Source organism: Anas platyrhynchos, chromosome 14 (assembly GCF_047663525.1).
Source record: "Anas platyrhynchos isolate ZD024472 breed Pekin duck chromosome 14, IASCAAS_PekinDuck_T2T, whole genome shotgun sequence".
Taxonomy (NCBI): Eukaryota; Metazoa; Chordata; class Aves; order Anseriformes; family Anatidae; genus Anas; species Anas platyrhynchos.
The window spans coordinates 10,812,331-10,837,971 of NC_092600.1; the positions used below are offsets into that span (position 1 = coordinate 10,812,331).

The window sequence follows — 25,641 nt, forward strand, 5'->3', positions numbered from 1 at the left end:
CGAGCTCCCCCTGAGGCAGCCGGCGGGGCTGTGGGGGCTCCCCCGGCCCCGGCCGAGCCCCTGAGGAAGCGAGGAGGCGTCCTGAGGGTGGATGAGGGGAAGGCGGCTCGGCCCTAAAGCGGCTGCTGCCGGGGGAAGCGATGCTCGCTGGGTTTGGGGTGTGGGGCTGGAGCTGTAAGGTCTGTGAGGGGCAGGGGCTGGGGTCACAGAACTGTGTCCCTGAACGAAACGGGAGGCAGCGCGGTGACCCTTTTGCTTCTTTTCTACAGGCTGCTGTTGGTCTTCCCCCCCCGCCTGCAGAGGATGCTGTGAAAGAAAGATTTGGACACAGCGAGCTGCTGGTGGAAGATGAGACCACCTTGAAGGGCATTCTGGAATGGCAGGGAAGCACCGTGTGGGAGCGCTGACAGGAGAGCAAGGTACCTTGTATGATCCCTCCCAAAGAAATGCTGTCAGTGCTGGGGTACCCAAGGCATGTCCTCCATCACGTTACTGTACCTGTTCTACCAAGGGAGGCCTTCAAGGCTATGCTAAGTGTTAAGCCAGCGTTTTTCATGAGGAAACCCAAATCAAGAATCACAGTAACTCTTAAGAAAAGTTGTGCCCCATACCACAGTGCTGGGAGAGAGCACACACCATTCGCTATCACTCCACACACACACAATGATTTGAGACAGTATTTCCTCCACAATTTTTATTTTAAATTACAAAGGATGTTGCATACATTGATGAATTTGTATCTGAATAGAAGTGCTAGGGATCAAGGGTGACAGAGTAAACAAAGTCAATAGTTTAATTGTGCCTCTTTTCAAAGAAAAGAAAAAGAAAAACTGCACAACTATTAACCAACATTAAACATTGCAACTCTTAACAAATCATGCTTTTAACAAGGTAAATTTTTCTCTAACAGAGACAAGACTTTCATTAAGTTTTTCTGAGCTCCAGTTGGAAGTAGATTATAGAGTATCTAGGCAGAACAGGATGCCATGTTTTGCTTAAAATGCTTTTTTTTTTTCCTGTCAATCACCTACATCCCCATGTGCCATCAGCCTTAGAATTCACCAAACCACAAATACTGAACAATGACAAGTTTCACGTCAACATTTTGGAAGGATAGAAGATTCAGATAAGAATGTATGAATACCCATTATTGTAAGAAAATGGGTAAAATTAAATACTACTACTAGGTTCTGTTCTTAATCAAAAGAGTTTAATAGGGTGGAGTGTGCCAAATTCAATCCAGTTTTCCTTACTGTAGCTAGATAACTCATTCAAGTTCAACATTCAGATACATAACAAATATTCTTTAAAAAAAATATTCTGAAAAACAACTCAGAACACTGATGTTATCTAAAATGACTAGAATTTTATTTTATTTATGAAAAACGTGTGGCTTAAAATAGCTCTCCTTCCACATTTAGCTCCACTACTCATTAGAAAGACAAGGAATGCATAGTCAGTATTTGTTCTTGTGGAAGTTCATGAATGTCTAAGAGGCTGAGGATTGTAATTCAGTGTGCACACGCACCTTCTTATCATGCTAAAAGCATTGAGGGAAAAACATGGCATATTGAGAAATGTAAATTGTATGAAGACAAAGATATTTTTGTACACTGCAAAGAAGTTAGAGCCTAAAAGTGCCATCTGTCATTAATGATATTTAAGAATCCCAATTTGTATTGGGATATATTAAAGAGTGGTGTTTTCTCAACATACTAATGCCCTTAATACAGTTACAAGAAGAATAGTCATTGAAGCAGCAACTGTTTGAAATGTACTTCACACGATCCCTGGGGTAAACATAAACTTCAGCTCTGCGCAAGGCTGTGTCAATAAGCCAAGATGCCAGCCACGTCTAGCAGCACACTTAACTAGGTGATTCCAACTGAAGCCTCCAACTTAAAAATAAAACATCATCATGATTAGACGCATTATTGAAATTCAGGTCTCAAGGCCAATACAGATCCTAACATTCACGGTACATAATTGGGTTATGCCTCAACAGAATTTCAGGAAGACTAGCAAGCAAGTTTGAGGAACAGAATTGCATTTGCTATTTCTGTTAAAGGCAACTTATATACAACCCTTTGAAATTCTCCTGACAAAGCCTTCTAGAGCTTTAAAAAATAGCTATGTTTAAATGATTTATGTCAAAGAAAAGCACACTCATTCTTTACAGTTTGTGAAGAAGCTGTTTTATTAATGAAGGCAAATACCAGATAAATACTGGGGGGGAGGGATGGGATCTTTTTCAGATAAAATAAAAAATGACACCACTGTATTTCAGAAGCGTCTGGTTGCTTTTAGGTTAGTTAAAAGACCCTTCATCCATTTGAGATGTGTGTTTTGTTTTTTTTTTAAAACTTTTTCCTAGCCTTCTTTTCTAAGTACGGAAAAAGTCTACCATCTAAAAAGGATTAGGAACTGAACACAGCTGAGCCTGACTCTCACATCAACTTTGCAGCAATGCAACTTCATTAAATCACAATGATTTCAACTGGTATGGTAAGAAAATCCAGCCAGTCCACACCTAAACACAGTTTTAGTAATAAGTCTCTCTCATCCAAGAAAAGAACTCACCAAATATCAGTAAATGTGTTCAATAAACCCTAAAAGAAAGTGTTAGCAAAAAGGGGTTTAGGGCTAAAAATGCCCTTCGTGAGCACCCCCACATTTTGCAAGGCCATTCAAAAACTGTTCTTCCATATAAATAGAAAATGACTGCTATTGAGAGAAACTAAAATAGATCTATCCAAACTCTTCTTTTATAGTTTTGATTCACTTTAGGAAGGGTTAGGTTTGAAGTGTTCAGGGGGAATGAAAAACATTTAGTTCTAGATGTACAAGTAAGGCACAATATAAAGCCACATCATAATCTGTAATGAAGGAAGTAGGAAAGGACAAGAATCATACATGGTACAGTAGAACAAGCAGTCCATCAATTCAAGAAGTGTGGCACCTAGTTCAGACCGACGAGATTTTAACAAGAGCAGTTATAACAGCATGCTTTTAATATGGAAACAAATTCTAGAGAATCCAGTGTATCAGAAAAAGGAAGAGCTTTTGTTTGTCTTAAATCAAAAGTATGTAATTGTTTTTGGATATAGGATTAAAAGTGAATATTCACAATGCCTACACTCAAAAACAAACAAAAAGAACCCAGGACTTCATTAAGATCCACATACCATGTATGAACACTGAAAATCTTTAGAAAATGTCCTTCTCTAAAGATCACCCAAAAATGCATGCCACAATTGCCAAAAAACAGAACATGTACATTTGTTGTTTTTTATACCCTTATAAGATTTTTTTTTTGTGATAAGTATACACTAAATGTATATATTTTAATGACACTAGAGGAAGCAGATTGTTACTGGCATTAAAGTACAACCATTTCTAGACGGTTTAAATGCCACAGAGTCCCCTGGTTAAAATGTAAAGCTGCACAGCTTGCCTATGTCACCTTTATGATAAAGTTAAACCAGCAAAAGGTCTTATCTTTACTCTACATTTTACTGCCAGGTTTTATTTATATCAAGTATCGCTGCAGCATTCTGACCAGCCCAGAGTTAGCAGCAAGTGGCAGGAATCATATAAAACGCTTTTTTTTTTTTTTCCTTTTTAAACAAAGTGCTTTTCTAAGATATACATACATATAAATAGGTACAAAATAAAGTGTCAACATTAAAAAGCTCAACTATTCAAAAGCTTTAACTTAAAATAATACATAGAAAACACTGAAATGCAAAGGTATGGAATTCACTAAAGATTCAAAGTCTACTTTGAAATGCTAGACCAAAATCATATTCTGGTTTTCAGACAAAAATTAAGAGCTATAAAGTTATATTTGCCCAGTATTTCTGAGCAGTAAAAAAGGGACTTTTTAATACCTTGTCAGTTTAATTTGTCATAAAAAGTTTTTACCTGATTGCAAGACTGCTCTCTTAATATTTAGAACTGCTGCCTTGTCTACACAGTTTTGATATAGCATAAAGGACCTCTCTTATCTGAGCAGTGTGTTAACACCATTCATCAGAGAGAAGCAACAGTATTTAAATCTTTGTACAGACATGGCCTTAACTTCACAAGAGACATTCTTTGTTGAGGTTTAATGGGCAGTATGCATCTCTGGAATAACTGTAACATTGGCAATGCTTATAATAAGAATGCATCTGACCCACTGTGTAAAGCAGCAGCCAACTCTCACCTCGCCCTAACAGCAACAACAAAAACACCTGAAACAAAAACACCCAAAGTCCACTCAGTTTGTGCAAATCTTAAGTGGATTTACAAAGTTTTGCCTAATTGCCCTGGGTATTTGTTCAGTCTTGTGAAGGAAAATCTTTCTGTACAGCTCAGTAGTGGTATTTTGGCCTCCTCCCTTTTGAGTCTTCTGAAGTACTTAGATACAAAGTAAGCTGTGTGCATGCTCATAAGTATGTGGCAGGATTGCCACCTTCATCTGCAACTCTTACTGCACTATTACCAATTCAGACTTTTTTTTTTTAATATAGTAGAAGCTTTGATATAAAAATAACCTACGTATAAACAGAAAGGAATCACAGTACAAACAAACTTAGACAAACTAGAAATGAAGTGGAGAAATTCCCCAAAGGGAGCGGGGAGAAAGCCTTCATGAACTTTTGCATTTTTTTTCAGCAGCTACATTTGAAAATATTTGGTATTTCTATTTTCAGTAAACAGTGTTTTGTCATCTTTAAATAGGGAGAGAAAGAAGAGGGAGGAAAAGGGGGTCCATGAAACCAGAGAATGATCTTGCCTTGAGATAAAGGACTTTCATCAAGGGCTAAAGCTTTTAATCTGTACGTTAACACTGACTACAAAGCCAACTCTTATTAGCAGAAGAGCAAATAAGAACTGTGTTAATATTCCCCAATCATAGAAACTACTGAATTAACAAGAATAAGTCACGTATAAGTTTGAAGAAGCTAGTTTCGAAATACCTGTACAAAAATATAAAAGTCTATAAATTTTTTTTTGTTTTGTTTTGTTTGAAGCCTGTGTTGATCCTTGGAAACATCACATGCATAATAATACATAAACTGGAAAAGTGGCAACTAAGGAATTAGGTATTTGTAGCTCTTTTTTCTCTTTACATATATACACATTACAATAAAAATAATTTTATTTTGGTTGTTTGTTGGAAGTATACTACAACAAGCTAAATATTTTTTTTAAATTCTCAAAGTTGAAAACTATTTTACCAATAGCTTACTAAAATCCAAATATATTAAAATCTCCTACAGTAAGTGCAGAGAAAAAAGATTTAAAGACTCCGAGACGGCCACCAAGTTATCTACCATGGAAGCGAACTACAAGAACAGCAAAATAATATTGTTATATATGAATGCTCCTTCTGTAGATAATTGGACCCAAACAAAAAAATTCACAGTTCAGTAAGATCCCTAACCCTGACCTTTAATTTTTTTTCTTTTTTTTTTTTCATTTGTTTTTGTTTTTTTTTTTTTTTTTTACATTCAGTACAGTATCATATAAGCTGTGCAAAACTTTACTTAGACTGGCAGTTCGCCATATCAGTTGCATTTGTCTTTGGTACAAAAATAAACAATCGCATTAATGTGCAAGTATTTGTTTTCTTCCGGCCAAAGTACCGAAATTGAGTTTCTAGAGCCATCTTTTATACAATACATAGACTCTGTGGCATATATCTACATTTTCAACATATTCCTATATACATTCAAAAATTTTAAGAGCTGGAACAAATACATTAAAACCTATAATCTCACCATCTGTACAGCTTCTTTTCTCCCCTCAGGGTTTTCTTCATACAAAACTTTACCAGCTTATACTGATAGCTCTCCCCCCAAAATACAAGGCACAAAGAATATACTTTTTTCTCTTGCTTGCACAGACATTTAAATACTATATTAAGCTTAGAAAATTAAAGTCTTATATGGCACACTAGCTCTAAAGCCATGTGTGCTATGTACAAGTTAATGGTTGCAAAGAAACCTTACTGTTTTTTGAAGAACAAAGAAAACCCAATTATTCCAAAACAAACAAACAAATTTAAAAAAGAACAAAAAAGAACCAAAAAAAACCTCCTAAAGTGACAGCTTTACCAAAAAAATGCTTCCTCTTATTTTGCTTGGAGCATAAACCTGCCACAATGTCTGGCATATGCTAAAAATTTTTACTAGCAAAAACATGTTTTTGCTTCTAAAATAAAAGTGATAAATCTGGTCCTAGATAACTCAATTTTAAAAAGAATCCTCAAGTCTGTATTTAATCTTAAAGCAGCTTTAGAACTATCTAGTTTATGCTCCAAAAATGCTATTAAGCATTTTATATCATGCTCTGATTTGTTTACTACATTGTTATTTAAAAACAATGGAACCTAATTGTAAGTGTTTACATAATGCTAAACTGACATGCAGACCAGAATGCAATTTACAATGAAATACTTGACAACACAGGAAGAATCTGACCGATGAGAACAGGTGAAATCATGTCTTAAACTTTTGACATTGGTATTCGTAACCCTACAAGGCCACCCGTTGGGTCTCCTTCTGCAGTCTTCTCTAACACTTGATTCACAAATTCTGATGTTTGTCCAGCTACAGGCAGTCCTAAAAACAGAGGGTAGGAAAACGCACTGTAAGGTTAAGATTAATTGCACATATTTGCACGTTCCTGTAAGTAACAAAGGCAAAGAACATTTTGTTTAGTAACCAAGCAAAAGGCTTAGTTACAGCTGTAATTACGAAATGCTTCTTTCTTTTCTCTATGCCACAAGTTGTTTGCAATCTAACAGACTGCAGATGACATATCTCTTCACATACATGCAAATACATTACATTTACTGCTTACCAAGTGTATCTTTAATGAGTACATTCAATCTCTGTTCCATGTTGACTCCTCTATCATCTTTAGGCACCTGCACTCGATTAACAATTTCTTGCTTAATGGAGTTGATCACAAACAGTAAATTATCTGCAAAGAAAAAAATGGGATTAGATTTACACCACATTCCCCCCAGCACAAAAGAGATGTTCATTTGTCCACACACAGTTAACACAAACTTGCCTTAAGAACACAAGAAAAACTAACATGTGAAGAGTTGTATTTACCATATTCTGTGTTGAGACCCCAGAGTTTTACTTTATTGGCTTCATACTGGGCTTTCTTCTTTAGTCTACAAGCCCTATAGTAAGAAGAGTGGAAGAATTAGAACATTTTAACAAATGTTCCGGAATACTAAGAGCATCTGTTTCAGTTAGCCACACCAACTTATCAACCAGTGCTTCCAGAGCTTTGACAAACGAGATCACGTATCTACTCACTCACCTCCACTGAAAGCACACTACTGCCTCTATTTGCTTACATTTCACATTTGCGAGACTGTAACGACCATTTGCATTGCAGCTAAGACAACTTCCAGTGGAAGTATATCATTATCTAGTAGGGACTAGGCAAACTGCATCTCCATAGAGCCAGTTGTCGTGCTTTCTGATTAACAGTTAAAAAAACCCATTAACAGGGACTGCCACAGTGAAGCAGGATCTCAAGACAAAAATTAGTCTTGGACAGCTCTAGTAACGCAAATGTACTCATCCAAGTAGTGCGAGCGAGTATATACCTGGAAGCCAGTTTGTTCTTTTCTTTTCTTGACCTTGGTCTGGCAGTTAAGGGAAGTTCACTGACTGGCGTCAGGTCACTGATCACCTTATTCAGTTTCCTCAGTTCATTACCGATCTGTAGAAGTTTTTTGGGATTGGGAGTCAGGTCTTCCACATCAGTCCTCCGTGACTTCTTTGCTGCATATTTTCCTGTTTTGAATATGCAGAAAATTGGGTTGGGAAGTGACACAATATGTACACAAACCTGTGAAAAAACATTCTTAAATATGTATTATTTTTGGTGCAGTTTAAGTTCCTTTGTTTGTCACAAGAGAATGGTCTGGCATCATGTGATTTCTGTGGCCTTTCACAATAGAAAGAGCATTTCCAGACAAACCGCTCTGTACAATTCATATTATATCCAGATCAGATAAGAGCAAATACTGCTGGCTGGGCTAGTAATGTATTAGATGTGATGGACAGTACGCACATAACTGTGCTGAAAAACATACATCACAAGTTCAAACACAGTCATTTCGCCCCAGCTGCAACTTGCTAACTCATCTGTGCAGCCAGCATATTCTCTCGGGACACTCAAGCTGGTTAAATTCCTAAATAATCTTATTCTGAAAGCTCTGTGTTAAGAAAGATTTGAGAGGCCTGGTACCAGCATGATCTTCATTGATATCAAGTTTAAATAACCCACAAAGTTCAGCTGATCCTTTTTTTGATGTATTTGAAGCTATTTAAGGGCTACTTTTATGGTGGAAATGCACATTCAAGACAAAATCCTTATTCCTCGAGATTTTCTACATGTCTTAAATGTCAATTATTACTGATACTTACATGAAAATGTTAATAAAACTGAAAACCTGCTCCAGAAATATTGATCAGGGAGATGATAATTTATCTGAGGTGGCAGATGACCTTGGTACATGTGTAATACAAAAATCCTGCATGTGTCGTATTCTGTAGTTTCTGGATGTTAACTAGCATTTGATCCTATAAATCCCTTGCATATACAACTCACTGACTTAAAGGGCATTTGCTCCCACCAGAGCCTAGTAAGAATGAATCCTCAAGTTAATTAATGGATTTACCTATAAGTAAAGTAGAAAAATCTTTATTTAACAGAAGGTAAACTGCAATGTTAAAGATAATTTTCAGTTGTAAGGGAATATTCATGTTACAGCCAGAGAAACTGGTTTAATTTTGTTCCTTCAAAACCACAACCAAATGGAACAGCCTACCAAAGAGGTCCTGTGACAAGAGAACAAACATTATTGCTACATGTGGTTTGATCTCAGTGGTGTTAGTCATGTTTAACATACAGCAAGTTAGTAATCAAAAAGTCACGGGAATGAAAGACACAGTTATTGGACCAATCAGTCTAAGTTTCTGAAAGGGTATTTTAAAGAAATAGTTCATTCCCAGAAAAGTAACTGCTTCACTGTGTTGCATTTACACAGGTGGGAGAGACACTTAAGGAAGAGCAGAAAGACACAGTTACACCTTATCACCTGCCTGACCTTTAGTTCACATTGCAGTTAACGTGAACTTTGCATCGCAGACCACTTGCTGCTTACTTGAACACAAGCAAGACTGATACTGTCCAACAGCTCCAAGGAGCAGGTATCAGTCACGAGCCCTACCCATGCTGTTTACAGCATCACACTGAGAAAATTCTGAGCTCTCGGGGTTTCCACTGAAAGCTATTGGAAGTTACAATTCCCAATTCATCCGCCTTCCTCTGGAAGAAACCACACTGAAAGTTACTACTGTACGTTCACTGTGCCGTCCTTGGACACAGCACAGAACTCTGCTAATTAAGCAACAGACTTGCAGTGTTTTAAGGATTTATTTCCATGGCCAAAATGCAGCTCTCTGCCATTTCGCATATGGGAATTTGGCTATTGACAGTGTCAGTGTGAAAGCCATTCACTTGTACGAGGACTCTATCCTTACCATGATGGAGACCATTCTTCTGATACATGTTACTTGGTAACGTATCTCGATTCCACTCGGATGGCCTCAGCATCCTTTCTTGCTGCGACGGTGTTAGCTGCTCACTGTACTCCCAGAAGTATCTTCGCTTGCCTCTTTTTCGAGAGGATATTGCAGTCATTTCTTTTAAATCCTCCACAGAATCATTTTCATACCCTAAAATAACGCATTGCATTGTTTATATAATGTTTACAAGACTATTTCTAGCCTTTTAACTGCAGGCTGAACGTTCAAGGTAAGCACAAAAAGAGCGACAATGGCTTGTTTCACGTTATCTAATCTACTTGGTTTTCAACCTCAACAACTACTGGGCATTTGCTTTAAATCCAAGGACAGACACTGAGCTAGTGATGGTGCTGAATAGAGACAAATTATTTATGCATTGAAAGCTCCTTTTGGCTCTTTGACCCCTTAAGCTCTATTGCTCTTCTCCCCCACGATCTCACTACTGTAGAGTATGGACAACAGCTGTTGGAGAGCATCCCTCCACTTTTACAGCGTCCTCCAGTAGTTTGCATGAACATAATCCTAACTCTCCTCCACATTTTAATTAGTCTTCAATCAAAAAACATAGAGAAGTAGATGATAAAAATAAAGATGGATTAGCAAAAGCCTAATAAATAAAGCAAAACTATTGCTCTACCTTGAGTTTAAGTACCCTTGGGAAATAAATCAAACCATCCATCTCTATTAGACTGCAGGAATGAGGATCTGTTACTAGGACAATGACCCAAAGTCTGTTCAAAAAAAACATCTAAATTGAAAGGGTTTGGACACAAGCTGTTCAATCTCTTCTCCACCTCTTCAGTAAAATGAAGAGAAATTATCCGCAGTAAAGCTACAGAATATTTTAGAGGTGTATTACAATGCATTTGATATGGCAAACTGTTCTTCAAGTACATGGCAACTATAATGACACTACCCACATTGCATAAATGTTTAGACTGTAACTATGTAAACACAAAATACAATTTTTAAAAGTCTACTAATGCTTTAGGAAATAAATGCAACTTGTACTAAGGTAAAAAAAAAAATGCTGCATCACCTTTTGTACTGAAGTGCTATATAACACTTCATATTTAATTAAAAAAGTAGATTTCAAAACACCTTATACACCAACGAAGCTTAAAGAAAACCCAACCACTGCCTGGACTGTAAGCTCAATAAGCCTTGGGCCAATGTGCTTGAGTTCTGCATCATCTGGTAATGACAGCACAAAGAACGCCTTCTTTATTTTAAAACAGTCCATTCAATTAATCTGTTTTCACTTGAAAAAGCATTTGAAAGACAAAAAACAAACTTTCTTGCTTTGTCTGACTCTCACCTCATAACCCAACATACGTATAAAAGTTAGCTACATGGAAGGATGATACCAGCTCTAAAGTTCTGTTTCTAATCATGCCATCAACTCGTTTACTTTGATTCTCTGGTTTATTAAAAGGACAGTATTTTAAAAGGAAAAATCAAATGAAGCATGCTTTGAAGAACATGTTTTTTCTTATATAGACAAAGTGATTATGGCAAATTACATTAAATCTAGTTTCAAATACCAGAGATATTTTAAATTCCCTTTGACCCAAATGCTGTTTGACATAAGTATCAAAATACTTTTTTAAGAAAATGCACCTTACTTTCCACTTTAACATCACATAAGCTACATAACTCATTTTACAGCCAGGTATAAATTCAGCCTATCTTCATGATAACACAGAATTAAGCCAACCAATGAAAACAAATCTCTTCAATAGCTGATGTGTACAAATGTAAAACAAGGTTAAAAACAAGACTTCCTGTTTGCTTATTTAAACAATAATTAAGTTGGCAATTTAAATTATGTTGACTTAATGCATCCTGCCTTGCAAGTCTAACATTGGCCTGCCATCATTTTAGAGCTACATAGAATAGTCTAGTGCACAATGTCCTAACGTAGTCTGCAACATACAGCAATGCAGATGTATGTAGCTTTCCTGCATTGTATCAAACTTCACTGAATTCTCCTCCTAGCAAGCATCATACAGCAATCTCACTTTCTTCATCGAGCTTCTAAAAAAATCTGTAAAAGTTCTTGCATTGACTTTTCAAGTCCCTAGCAAGTCATTCCTAACAATCTTTGCTCACATCCCATACTAATTTAGGGTTAAATTTACAAGAGTTAGACTAAGAAAGATAGAGAACAGCACAGACATGGCTTCTGCATTTTACCAGATTAAAAGCAAAAATAACCCAACCAAAACAAAACCAAAAACACCCTTCTCTGAAACCACTTAATCATAATGATTTCTGTAAAACCACTTATGGAGCCCTTTTCCTCCAGCTGACAGTACAGGTGCTCAAACAGGCAGTGCAACTGTAAACAACCTCTGTTGCTACACGCACTTTTCCCTTTAGTTCTCTCTTCTCCGGTACTAATGAAAACTGAATCAATTTTTGCATCTTTCCTTTCTCGAATGTCTTCACTGCTTGATAGCAAAGCAGTCATTCATAAATATTTCTAGTAATGGGATAGATAAAATACACTAGAAATGGCAAAATATATATATATTAAGTGCTAGAACAGATCTGGGCTCCTAATTCCCCTAATAGTTAAGCTTCATAGGGGACCAAAAATGCTAAATCTGTATTCTGATTACAATAAAAGCATTGGTGAAAGCCAGTCACATTTTCAATTATGTTCCCAAGTCCCTGAAGAACACTATAACTAAGTACTTCCTCAGAGAACACTGACTCCAATGCTCTAAGAAAGCATATCACACATTCCCAAAATACATGTGAAGAAGAATAAACAAAGGCAAACTGTATGTAAAGTACGCACATCAGAGGGTCAGCAAATACAAAGTTTTTGTCCTATCTTCACTTCTTTATGAAGAGATTTTGGTTTCATAGAAACTCTGGAAGGTTAAGTCTTCCAGAGCTATGCTCATTTAGAAGCCTTTTCCATAGAATTTACCTTTACTGTAAAGTTTTTTTTGGAAAAAAAAAAAAAGGCAACACAAAGTATGAGTGACAGAACTAAAATACCTAGAGACAGTATCTCTTTATATATTAAAAAATATGTGCTGATACTATTTTTTAATATCACAATATCACTGTACTGGAGGTTGAATGTCTTCATTGACTTGTAGCAGGTTTGTAGAAGCCAATTTCCTCAGTTCCTACACTGCACCATACAGTTACATTTAGAAGGTGAGAGTTTGTCAGCAAAATCTGAACAAACAACCCGCAGTTAATGTAATTCCACCAACTGAAATCCCAGCATTTTAATACAACATCTCTTTTTCAAGATTACCAGGCTTTCTGTGCCACATGCCTCTGTGGGCTGCAAAGCACTGTGTAGTACAGCAGTCATTACAGAGCTGTAATAGCTACTGAAAGCCTCGGCAAGTAAAGGGAGTTCAATTCAGAAGAAGGGAGGAAGCGATTTTAAAATGCTAATACAAATGTGTTATGTACCTGAAAAAGTAACATAAAGGGCACAGTGCTTAACAAGTTTAATTCCAGCTCAGGAAATCTACTTAGAAAATAATTTAATCTCAGAGCGCAGTATGACAAACAACAGCAGGTTTCAGAGAAGCTGCTGTTTTTAAAAGGGGAGAATTTCAGCTGGTTTTCTTCTCCCCCAAAGTTACATACTGCCAAATGTCTGAACATCTTAATTCTTATACTCTACTACAAAGCATTCATAAACTGGGCATACTATATATAATACTTCCTACAATTAACCTAATACTTGGTTACAGTCCTGTCCCTGTAGATTTTCTTTTGACAGAATCTCACCACTCTGTTACCTTCTGGATGAAGGTTGGTTCTTATTTTTGTTGTTAACGCTCCGTTTGTACTTGCAGACTCACTAAGCATTACTGTTGAAAGCCACCAAGAAATAGTTCTATTAGTTTCAGTGGTAGGTATTATGTGGATTCTGTGGAAAAATATACCTACAGTAGCACTTAAGTAATTATGAAACGCATTCGCTTGGGCTACAATTTCATACCAGCTATCAAGAGGTACAACTCTGGATAAATTCAGAGCACAGCCTACTGAAGCCCTAGAAAGCTCTGCACATCCTGTCATTCATTAATCCACAAAATGGGAGATATCAATTGCATCTAGTTGCTCTATGACCTTAGGCTACAAACTTGCTTTCCTCTATTGTCTATTACCACTTCTGAAGTATGACCACCATTTATCCCTTTTTTATCCCCCCAAAACAGGGAAAACACAGTCCTTGTACAGTTTTCATGAATTACATTTTGAATAGTGCTTAAAAAATCCGGGATGAATGCTCAGAATTTAAGCCCAGTGTTGTTCACCTGTAATTAGAAAGCATTCAAAAACATTCTTTCTCTCCTGGCAGACAAATCCATTAACCATAACGTTAATAAGCCCCAACATTGCTGGTACCTGGTTCTGAGAAAGTATCGCTGATGTCATCATCTTTATCATCCTCATAATCTTCTTCCTCATCATCGTTTTCAGAGAGCTCATGCTCACTGCCGAATCCTTCATCGTGGTCCTCATCTTCAATATCTTCCTCATCATCCTCATCTTCATCAGGGTCTCCTTTGGCTGACTGCTCACCCAGACTGTCCGTTACAAAAAGAGAATAGTTGTGCTCTTCTTTCTTCTGTGAAGAATCCGACACTGATGTGCTGGCAGAAATACTGCTCTCCCCCACAATAAGTCCTGCGGTTTCCTGGGGTGGACTGAGGAGCAGTTCTTGAGTCTCTTTAAAAGGCAAAACAGGAGGTGTACTGTGACTGTGTGGGGACTCTTTCCTTTCTTGTCGCTTTGCTACGGCACCACAGTAACAGGTGTTTTCCTTTGCTGCATCTGCATGTGTTTGGCTCACCACTGGTCTGCTCTGCGGTAAAGGATTGATCTTTACTTTTGCCTTTTTAACATAGTCTTTACATTCAACATGAATGTTCACCTTTTCATTACTGTACACATTGGTCTTCACCATGATTTGTGTACTGGAAGCAGGCTGAGTCGCAGGTTTGCTTGCCTTCTGAACACAGTCCGATAGAGGTGCCTCAGCCTGAACGTTCTTGGAGGAACAGACCGGGGCCGCTGCTCTACTTGCAATTTTTTTGCCAGGTAACAGAGGATTTAAAGGGTTTTGTTTTACACTAAAGAGCGAATCAGGGTAATAGAGCGAATCTGAAACAGGTTGGGAGTCCTCACTGTTAAGCTGAGCCAGAGTCGGTGTTTTACTTATCACCTCTTCATCTTGGTATGGGCTTGAAAAGTCATCAAGGCCCAGATAATCCACCTCTTTTGTTCCCCAGATGTCACAGCTGGTTAGTTTAGTGTACTTAGTTAAGTCTTCACAGTACGTGTCCCACTGCTCCCACTTGGAGGTGAGAGCAACTTCTTTGTCCAGGATGTCCGTAAAAGACTCGAAGTTCTCAAGGTCTTTGCAGTCCTCCATTGAAAGCAGGTTGTCTCTGGAGCTTTGATGGTAGTCCATTTCTCTGTCCTGTGCATTGTAAGACAAGTTAAAATGGAGTTTAAAAAAAAAAAAAAAAAAAAGGTATCAAATCATATCTGTCATCTACTTAAATATATATGGTGAATCACAGTTAATGTGTTCTAGTTTCCATTAACATAGGTCAAACCTTAATTAACGGAATGTGCTGAAGTTTACCAGTCCCTGGAAAACTTCCTTCTAAGCCGAGCAGTTAACTGAACTACCTTTCTCCTTTGATGCAGGAAAAAATCATGAATGCTACTGTAAACAGCTCATGAGTCAACTTGTATTTTGCTTCCCTTGCATTCACAGCTTGGGTGAAGTAGCACAGAGCTGCTCTTGCAGAAAAGATGGTTTGTAAGGAAGAGTCTCAAGCACAAAGACGTAAACACCAACACAGCTCCATTTGAGACGTGTATATCAAGCCTCTCCTGATGGCCAGCTGTAAAACGAGCGTCTACTGAAGAAGCATTACATTTGCTGGCCAAGCAGCTAGGCCCTTCCCTAGGCAGCGCCAAGCGGTAACGAATAATCCTACAGCGTTCTTGAACAAATACACCTTTATTACTACATGAACTCAGGGTGTTAGTCAAGGAGCAGGACGCATGCACACACACAGAAAGATGACCTACCAGTTCATACATGAAGTCTGGATCTGAACTGCTTGCCAAGAGATCTGTGCTCATCAGAGTCTGCTCTGAAAACACATGGCTCCGAAAGGCATCCCCAAAAGGAGGGTCCATTCCACTCACACTGGGCTACAACAAAATTGATACTGAATATTGAAGCATGCTATAAAAAAGCAGATTCTTTACTTCAGTAAAACATAGGGGTGCTGTCGTTTCATCCAAGTCTCTGAACTTGTGTTATACTTGCATCTGGAAGGTTTTACCTACACAAATAACTACATCACTGCTCAGAGTGAGAGAATGCTTTCAGAGCAGCTAACAACATGCAGCTCTTAATCAAAGGACACATTTGTATTCACTATATGGCTGCAAGAGCATTGCTCATTCATTCTATTTGGTTGGTTTGAAATTCTCACGTGTTTGCCAAGTTTAGGGATACATTAGGCATTTGTAGAAGAGGAGAGTGAGTTGCTGGCAAGATCTGGGAATATCAACAGGACTACATGCCTGCAGGGCCTTCACCCTAATACACACCATTTTGGACCAAAGCAGCGTTGGCTGTTTTTAGAACCATTGGAACTTGTTAAACTTCTACCAGAGATTGTAACAATAGCAAAAAATATTATAACAAAATCAAGAGCGTTCTCTCTCAAGAATAAAGCAGAACTTTGAAAAAAAAAAAAAACACATTACGCAGGATGACTAGGCATGCAGGCAAAAGGCAGCACAGCCTTCTGCAACATTTAATGCCAGACCTCTATTTCTCAACTAGACAAACTCGCCTTGAGGGTTGGGAAGAAAGAAACACTACACTGCTGAAAGTCACTCAGTGTGCTGATGTGTGAATCACTGCAGTAATAAAAGGCTGCTCTCCAGGCATTCACCCTCATCAAGCAGACTCTGCTGATTCTTGCCGTGTGAACAAATACAGCACCAAGAGCAGAAACACAGCTCCCACCATAGATACCACCAGGACCCTAAAAACATAAACTCTTCTGAATTCTTTCCGCTGATTCAAGTCTACCAGGACCCTGAAAATATATCCCATTTAGTCTCTTCTACATTCCTCCTGCTGATACCAGACAAATTTGCTCTTACATTTTTCTATTTTTTAAACAAGGAAGCAAAATTATTTGCAGAAGCAAATACAATTGTAACATTTCAGACTTACCTGAGGCATTTCCAAGCCCAGATTACCCAAATCCAATTCCAAACTTCTTGTTTTATTCACTTTTAGGTTCCTTTCCAGCTTTACTTCAGTCTCAGTGAGTTTACACAATCCATGCAATTAATTTTTTCCTTAGGATAACTTCAATTCACCCTTATGGAGCTCTTCTGTTTGTAGATCTCTGTGTAGAATAAACACCAAGGAGGTAAGTATTCTGTCACCAAAACCAACAGTGCTTAAAAAACAGCCAAAGTGAACTAAAATGAAAATTTCTCCCTGAAAAGTGATTATTGCTCGTGCTAGAATGTGCAGCAATTTTCTTCCCCTGCCATTTTTCACCAGATGAAAAGCGGTTGATGCTACAGAACAGAGCTCCTGTGAAAACCTTTTTTGGCTGAGTTACATTTTGTTGCCTTTTTTCCTCACTACCTAAACTGTGCGCTCTACAGCCATATGAAAAGAAAAGCCTGCCTAATTGGAAAAATAACTAGCATACCGCTGGGCACACGAAAAGAAAAAACCTTTATGACTAATATAACAGAGCCAATGAATTCTAAAAATGTTTCAAACGTCTCAAAATACTAGTTTCAGAATAGACAGTAACGCTGCTTTGGGAATATCTCCTCCTTGTCTTAGGAGTTCAATCCATGCAGCTTCAGATAAGATTACATCAATCACTCATATAGCAACATCTAGTGGTAGAGGGATTGCAGCAGGTACGCTCACTGTCCGAAAAGTATAGGAAGGGAAGACACAGACTTGCCCAACAGAATTCCTAAGTAACAGGAATTAAAAAAAAAAAAAAAGTAAAAAAAAATATATATATAAAAAATAAGATTAAAAAAATCCGTGCTATCAGATGTTAGTATCTAATGTAACTGCCTTCACTGAGGCTGCTTTCTTATTGTCTAGCTTTCCCAGGACATCCCTACCCATATACAAAATGCTTCTTTTAGAAGAAAATGCTGTTAGAGAGGCACAGTCCGAAACCCGGACCATCACACCATTTTTCAGCATTATCAGTGAAAACACAGTTGTTTTTCTGACCAGAATTCTTCACTCGGCATTGCTCTAAGTCAGTTTGGTGCAATCTGCTCCGAGTGTTTATTCTCTTGCTTTGAAAAGCACCCAGCAAAGTAGAAGTGTTCTCCTACACTCAGGAACCTCCTCCCACCAGCACATGACAGCAGATTATTCCTGCTTCCAGATACTACCTCAGCTGTTCTGTTAAGTTTCGCATATATATCATCAAACTGAGGTAAAAACAGACATTGTTCAAAAAATTCTTCAGTCATCAAAACATGCTGCTTTTCAAACCTCAGCTGGAGTATAAAGAGGAAAACAAAAGCTGCAAGTCCAGTCCTGCACAAATCACAGTTCCCAATAAAACCACGCTACTGCTGCCAAGCCCAGCCGTTCCCTTCTAGGGTCCTGCGGCAAGTAAGAGCCAGCGCCTTCTGAGAAAGCTTTCCTTCCGCTCTAAAACTTCCAGGGAACTCCTTTTACTTATCTGAAAGTGACATTTAAAGGCTAAGTTTGTGTCCCAGGGCAACGTGCTAAACAACCCGTCTTCCTTCACACAGGGAAGGCGACACAGCAACAGAGCCGGTCCTTCCTACGCTGATAACTTTGGCATGGATGACAAATTAACTTTTTGGCCTTGCCTAATGCTTTAGAAAGGGCCTACTTAAAACAAAAAACAAAACAAATAAGCAATGTTCACACGCAGTGGAAGAGGTGAGAAAGATACCATCTTTAGTATCCGTCTACACATTAGTGCTGTCTTTCTTTCTCTATAGTTGCAGAAATAATGCCTTTTTCTCTGGAATATCAGATTAATACTTTCTGGTGTCGGCAGCAGGACGCCACCCACAACAGCTGCATTCACATGGAAGTTCTGCCACTGCATGATATAAAGGGGAACGGAAGGAGAAGCTTGCTTCTTCTCTACCAGGGAATCTTTATGTTTCTGTCAGAACGCACAGAATCATAGAATGTCCTGAGTCGGAAGCGGAGCACAAGGATCAAGTCCAACTCGTGGCTGCACACAGAACCACCCCAAAATCAGACCCCAGTCAAACACTCATACAGAAACTTAGATGTAAACCCTGAACTGCCTGCAAAGGAAACTTTGTAGACTTCAGCTGAAGCCCAGTTTTTACAAAATGTATCATCGCGGACAGCCTCAGCTCAAGGCTGAGTTTGAACAGACCAGCACAGCCGTGGCACTACCTGAAAGGAATACAGACTGCAATGAAGCGCGAGATCCGTGGCAAAGCTCAAGAACGGCAATATAAGAATTACTGAAAATAGACACAGCAGGAATTTCTACTTTAGGACAACTTCCATTAACGCCTCACATTAACCTCTCCCACACGCAGGGATCCACATGTGAAATCCCACGGCTGCCTCACAGCGGCTTAACCGCAGGTGGAATACGGTGCCCGGGGCGCTGGGCAGGGTGCCGCCGCTCCTCCTGGCAGCGGCCTGCAGTGAAATCAGATCACGGTGATTAAGGAACCAGCTCCTGAGCTGGGTCCGTGGCTGTGGACTGAGTCACATCGGCACGGAGCTGCAGCCCTGCTCCTGAGAAAGGCTGGCTCGCCAACTTGGGTGAGACATCTGAGAGCAGCTACGTTCATTGAACGCTGAAGAATTTGGGGTACATATATATATCTACGGCATGCATACACACACTGTTCATGTTTGGATGAAAGTAACCAAAAACTGTGTTACAGAGTTAACAATTCCTTAATCTAAAGCCAAATCCTAACAAAAACCCTCTGCATGTTTACTCACTTATTGAAAACGCGCATCAATAATAGTTTAATAGCGGTCCCAAGGCACCCGGGAAGCCTGAACTTCAAACACCCTAATGGCAGGCTCGTTACAGGACATTACTGATGGAGCAGGGCATCTGAACTGGCAGATAGCAGGACCTGAACTCAAAACACGCAGCATTAAGGAGACAGATGGCACTTCCCATGCGTGTGCCATTTGCCAGATGCGTAAAAACCCTTCTGCAACAATACCTCACCTCCAAAGAAGCCCCTGTGAGAGAAAAACCTCCTCTGCCAGCTTACAGCCTGACAAGTCTGAAAGTCTTCCCCAGCCACCTGTACGAATCATTTGTGCTGCAGCTCTAACTGAATTCGCTATTTCTGTCTGAATTCAGATGTATTTTATACAACTCCAAAAGCACGCGGAGCACGGCTGTAGCACTTCATGGACTGCACAGTGCCCATTATCACAGCAGCCAAACGCTCCCGCAGGCACGTCAGGTGCACAATTACACTTCCCATGGCGGTGACTGTGTCGTACAGCACGGCTTGTCAAAGTCACAGTTCTGATGCAAACAGTAATAATGAAAGCATGTCAGGAGAGCCTGTCAACACCGAGCCTCCAAAGCCAGGGTAAAACATTCAAAAAGCCACACTTGTTTCCAGAGAAGGCACAAGAGCGATGCCACATGCTTTAAAAGAACCTTTCTGTGCTGCGCGCTGGTTGCTGTATCCGAGTGTTTTATAAAGCAGTACAGTTAGAGGTGCAATAAGTACTCCTACGCTTCTCTTAATTTTTTTTCCTTCCAGGGTTTGTGCCAATTTGTTTCCTATTACAGAACATACTCTGTTCAGTGCAGTCTTCAGGCACAGAACATATTTTTCTTAGTTTTGTTTCTCAGTGTAACATTCTCGTTTTTTTTTTTCTTCCTTCTACATCAATCTTCAATTGTTAACCAGACTTAAAAACAAAACAAAAAAACAACCTTTTACTTTTCTCCCCCAACATGAAGTCACTCAAGTTTTCTTTTCTTGCTTTTGTCTATTTATTTATTTAGTAGCGGTTGAGCGAAGACAGTCCTGTAAAAGGTCTTCCTCTGCTTCTACCCACTATAGCATCGTTCCCCTGCTCACCCAACGAAGTTCCTCTACCTTCTCAGTGAGGTTTTTGCGTCAAGACGTCAGCAGAAGCATCTCAGACATTATACGTTTTGCCTTCTCTGTCCTGGAGAAGGAACACAGCTGCCTACAACATCCAGATCCTAGGTCTGACGGAGTGCTGCCATTTAAAAGCACTGAAGACACAAAGATTGTTTCACTTCTTTTAAGCCTCTTCCCTTCAGGAGACAGAAACTGCTACTTCGCTGTCGTCGTTCCCTTTCCTCTACTGACCTTCCCTATAATTTTATTCTTCAATCCTACTTACTCAGAGCAGACGTCAAGATCTGGAAGCGATACAGCGAAGACAACCTCTGGGCTCCAATCACGCATGCAGCACCCCAGGCAAAAGAGGGGATAAAACTCCAAAAAGAACCCAGTGGCATTATTTCCCTCTGAACTGCTATTCCCTTTTACATCAGCTCCCAGTAGCTAACTTCGGAGGGGTATTCCACAACAGCAGGGCTGCAGAAGTAAATAAGCAGATGCAAATAACTGATCACTATACAAAAAGCAGAAAAGTGATTTAAAAACCAAAACCAACTGCACAGCATCTGCATGTTTTACAGCAACTGCACCCAGAATACTATTTTCCTGTTAGAACCATTAGCTTTTCTGTACATTCTGAGACTTTATTATTAGGTAAGGACTGAGACTTTATTATTATTTCACTGCCAAGAGCAGGAAATGTAGCATGTTAAACTTATTAGAACTATGCTAACATACTTCAATTCATTAAAAAAAAAAAAACTTTTAACAGTTAAAATATTAATTGTATTAAATTACCACTGTAGAGTTAGGAGAGTTATTTGCACAAGAGAACTTGCAGTAAGACTAACATTCAACTTTTTATTATTTTTTTTTAGTTTTTATTGCTAGAAATCTCCCCTGAAAAAGGGTGCCATCAAAGCCGTGACAGAAAACAAAAGCAATACTAGACAACAGTTTAAATTACAATCTCCAGAAACATTTTACATCCCTACACGATGGCTGTTTCTATGTATTTTTTTCTGACAGTGCAAAGTCTGAAGAAAAAAAATATATTTCTCCAGTGCCCAGAAAAAAATATCTTAGGATGAAGTGAATGGTACAACCTAGTCTACTTCTACTTCATACTGTAAAATTATGTTTTGTTAGAAAAGGGTTATCAGCACGGCACATTTCAAAGGCAGCCAAGAAGAGGAGCCTACCGTCCATCGACTGCTGAACTCGTAAGTGAAGGTAAGTCAGAAAAAAGTCAGAAACGCCACCAGTCCAAACAGTCAAAAACCAGCGGAAGAGTTCAAAAGCAGCACGGGGTTATTTTTTCTAATAATAATAAAAAAGTGAAAGTATTACAGTAGGGTATAAATCTAAACGTCAGTTTTCCAGAAATCTTCCAGCTTGATTTTCAAAGCAATGCCAACTTTCAAGCGCTTCTTAAGAAGTGCCAAATACCCTTACTAAACTTGTATTTCAAAACATAATTTAGTTAGATTTCACAAGCCACGTAACACAGACGTGCAAGTCGCCTGAATCTAAATCTGCATTCATTTACTTAGACCACCCTGCATCAGGCTATTAGTCAGACAGAAACTTTTTCCTATTCCCCATTAATTCCTATTAATTGTGAAGGGACTTCAAAGCAGTCGTGCACTGAAAGTTTGGGTATTTTTTCTTGGAACATTCATTACTTAGAACAATACGGCAAAGATGCTCAGTGGCCTGATGGCTCTGCTGCAGGTTTCTCTCCACAAACACACAACTATTTTTTTGCCCAGGTCAACACACGGCCACAAAGCTGGTGGCTGTGAGCTGTCCGTGTTATTTATGCCTGTCAGAAGTCCCACCGCTGAGCACTGACAGCTCTGTAAGAAATCTCTCCTGCTCGAGGTACCCCCGAGCTCTTTTCCCCGCAGCAGCCCGACTCCTCGCCGAACCCGCCACCCCCGACAACTGCCTCAGCTCCTGAGCACCTGCCCCTCTGCCACTCTGCATGTAAACACACGCGATTATAATTAACTTTCCCCACACGGATGCGAAGAAGCCACTTGGCTGGGCGACTTCAGGCCAAAAGCTAACAGCCTAATGCCAAAAACACTGAAAATTCTTTAAAAACTCCGTCAGACCGGGGCTGTCTGGCGGGGGCAGCCCCGTCCCCGCCGCCCCCACCACACCTCCCCGCCAACATGGCCGCCCCGCCGGGCAGCCCCGAGCGCAGCCTAGCCCTGCCGCCACCGCCCCGCCCCGCCCCCCGCGCCCGCTCATTGGTTCACATCTCCTCGCCGCGCGCTCCCATTGGCCGCCTCGCACGTCGCTCAGCCGCCCAGCGGCTCTTTCAAGCTTGGCTGAGGCGACATGTAAACAAACCCCCTTCCGCCGCGCCGCGGGGCAGCGCCCCCGGCCCGCACCGGGCCCCGCGCCCCGGCCCCCCCCAGGCCCGGCGTGCAGCGAGCCGGGGGCTCCCCCTGCCCTGTGGGGGCCGCCCCCCGTCCTGCGGCCCTCCCGGGGGCTGGGGACGGCCGGCACGCACCCACCCACCGCTCCCCCCGGCGATGCTCCGTCCCCGCGGGCTGCCACCGGCCGCCGGTGCAGCCCCGCGGCCCGCCCGGGCGGCTCCGCGCAGCCCCGGGGGCGAGTAGAGGGGGCCCGGCCCCCGCTGTGGGTTAGAGCCGGAGCCTCCCGGCTGCAACAGGTGGGAAGCGGGGAGCTGGAGAGGAGGCAGCGCGGCGGGGCGGCGGCGTCCCGGAGCACGAGTGCGGCCGGCGGCACCCCGGGGAGGGGCCCCCTCACAAGGAGCCCGGAGCCGTCCCGCGGCTCCCTCAGCCCGCACGGCCCCAGGCTGCTCCTGCCAGCCTGCAGGGGCTCCCCGGCAGCCCGCAGCCCGACCCCGGCCCGTGGGGACGCGGGCAGCCCCCCGCAGCCCGGAGCAGCGGCACAGCCACACCCCCCCGGCTGTGCAGCCAGCGGGCGGCGGGGCTGCTGCGGCTCCGCTCCCAGCCGCTTGGCGAGCCCCAGCCCCCGCTGCCCGCACCCCCCTCACGGCCTCCTCCTCCTCCTCCTCACCCTCCCCACAGGGGTCTCCCCCCCCCCCACACCTCCACCTCCCCGGGGCTCAGCCAGGCAACCGTGGCCGCCCCCCCCCCCGCCCCGGGGCTGGGTGAGGCCGAGTCCCGGCGCCTCCGTTCCCTCCCCGCGGCCCAGCACTCACCGGGCGGCCGGGGCTCAGCAGGGGGCGCCGCCCCGCGGGCTGCGGGCCGGACCCTCCATGCGGCTGCGGGTTTGTTTTGTTTATGTCCCTTCCTGACGGGTTCCCGGAAATCGCGTGACTCGCCCCCCTCACGTGAGGAGGGCGGGAAGGAGAGGGAGGGGGGGAGGAGCCGCCCGCCCGCCCCTCGGCCAATAGGGTGCCGCCCCTCCGGGCACGTGACAGGGGAGAGGCGCGCGGGGGGGTATTTAAGGGAGGGTGGCGGGCTGGCAGCGGGCAGAGGGAGGTGGGAGGGTCGTGGGGGTGGGTTATGCTCTGCTCGTCCTCCTGTCGGGTTTGGGAAACGTTCCCCAGGAAAGGTTTCGTGTCAGAGGGGACGATGCAAGAGCCCCGCTCGGCTCTGGGCGCAATTTCACACTTACAGCATTCGGCTGTGCCTCTCCTCGGCACTGCCTTGAGTTTGTGCTACTGCTACAGCCTACAGGTGGTCAGCCTCAGTTACTCACAAAACATGAAATTACTAAATAAAAGAGGCCCACCCATTCTTATCATGCCACATGTGAAGAACTTTTGATTGTTTTCTTCACTTCTTGCAACTCACTCATCCATGTTAATACCATTGCTCCCCACCATACCCCACAGCACCTACAGCTGGAAACACAAATAATGCCTTTTTTTCCCCACACACACATGTTGTTGGTAACACAGCTCTGGAAACAAGGGGCCAGCCACCCACCCTGGTAACTCATTATTCTCAGCACAGGAAAGCTGACCTCCATGAAGAGCAGCTCCCTGTCCAGATACTTGCATTTCCCACACAATACTGACAAAACCAGTTAAAAGCACGCAAAATGACACTAACACTTTCTCAACAGGCTGTCAGCTTATGACTCGAAGTCTTCAAGACTTCACTTTCTTTAACCCTCTTTTTATTTCTTAAACTTCTGAAAATTATCAAAATCCCTCAGGAGATCAGAGCATTTCGCAGCAGATCCAGGCTATCTATTTCAAGCACTAACAAGCTTCTCTCATACATATTTTAACTTTCTGCATCCTCTCCTGTTGTCACAAACCAAGAAACTGTCACAGGCTTTGATACCCGAGTTGTTTGTTAAACACAGCGACTGAATCTCTCTTCTAATTTCCTGCAGTCACACATACACAGTCTTCAGCAGTGTTAATTTCAGGCACACAGGTAGTAGGCAGTCACAAGGCAGACAACAGGTCGCACAACATTCACAAAACAGAGGCAAAACATTCTCTTTTATCTTCTTGAATCACGCTACTAGCTGGTATCTGTTTCAAAGAAAATATTAAGCATTCAGATAGAGGGAAATTTCTTTATCTGAAAAGCATCTAAATATAAAATCAAGAATGGCTTGTTTGTCCGGGCTTTGAATTGAAATTGAATTCTTTGCATGAAATTCACCACCAGCAAAATATGCCATGTGAACTGTTTTATTGCTCCTGTAGCTTCAGCAGTGAGAGCTTGGAACCTAAAATAGAAAGCTTTTTTTAAAAAAAAACAGTAAATACTAATATATACTGATACCACTGAATATTAAATACGATGGGCAGATCGAGATATTTTAAACTGCTACATATTCAAAATATTCAACGTCTTGAAGCATTTCTCATCCCCTCCCT

At 41.4% G+C, this 25,641-nt stretch overlaps 1 protein-coding gene and 1 long non-coding RNA gene across 6 annotated transcripts; one reads left to right on the top strand and one right to left on the bottom strand.

Annotated features, from left to right (window-relative positions):
- The first annotated feature begins 28 nt into the window (after positions 1-28).
- LOC119718356 (uncharacterized) lies at positions 29-9,569 on the top strand. The gene is made up of 3 exons (XR_005269372.2): positions 29-179; positions 270-419; positions 9,071-9,569. It is a non-coding gene; the product is annotated as an uncharacterized lncRNA (long non-coding RNA).
- CREBRF (CREB3 regulatory factor) lies at positions 5,471-24,154 on the bottom strand. Of its 5 annotated transcripts, XM_027468288.3 has the most exons (11): positions 23,998-24,132; positions 21,998-22,115; positions 21,076-21,272; positions 16,873-17,050; positions 15,705-15,830; positions 14,004-15,081; positions 9,567-9,761; positions 7,622-7,811; positions 7,113-7,186; positions 6,853-6,975; positions 5,471-6,611 (listed from the first exon to the last, which is right to left on the bottom strand). In XM_027468288.3, the coding sequence occupies exons 4-11, from the start codon at positions 16,879-16,881 to the stop codon at positions 6,496-6,498; spliced, it is 1,911 nt and encodes a 636-aa protein (XP_027324089.1). In that variant the 5' UTR covers positions 16,882-17,050; positions 21,076-21,272; positions 21,998-22,115; positions 23,998-24,132; the 3' UTR covers positions 5,471-6,495. The 5 variants fall into 5 exon arrangements, 4 of the variants coding, with proteins under 4 accessions (XP_027324089.1, XP_038042449.1, XP_027324088.1 ...); XM_038186521.2 differs by lacking the exon at positions 21,076-21,272; XR_011803368.1 differs by lacking the exons at positions 21,076-21,272; positions 21,998-22,115 and having other exon boundaries at positions 7,069-7,186; positions 23,998-24,154.
- Between the last annotated feature and the right edge of the window lie 1,487 nt (positions 24,155-25,641).

What these genes read in the sequence shown, in the direction of transcription:
- CREBRF (XM_027468287.3), bottom strand. An exon ending in CAGACTTCATGTATGAACTG is followed by an intron (nt 15,082 to 15,704) that starts GTAGGTCATCTT and finishes TACAATGCACAG; the next exon opens with GACAGAGAAATGGACTACCA. An exon ending in GAAGAATGGTCTCCATCATG is followed by an intron (nt 7,812 to 9,566) that starts GTAAGGATAGAG and finishes TATTCAAAACAG; the next exon opens with GAAAATATGCAGCAAAGAAG.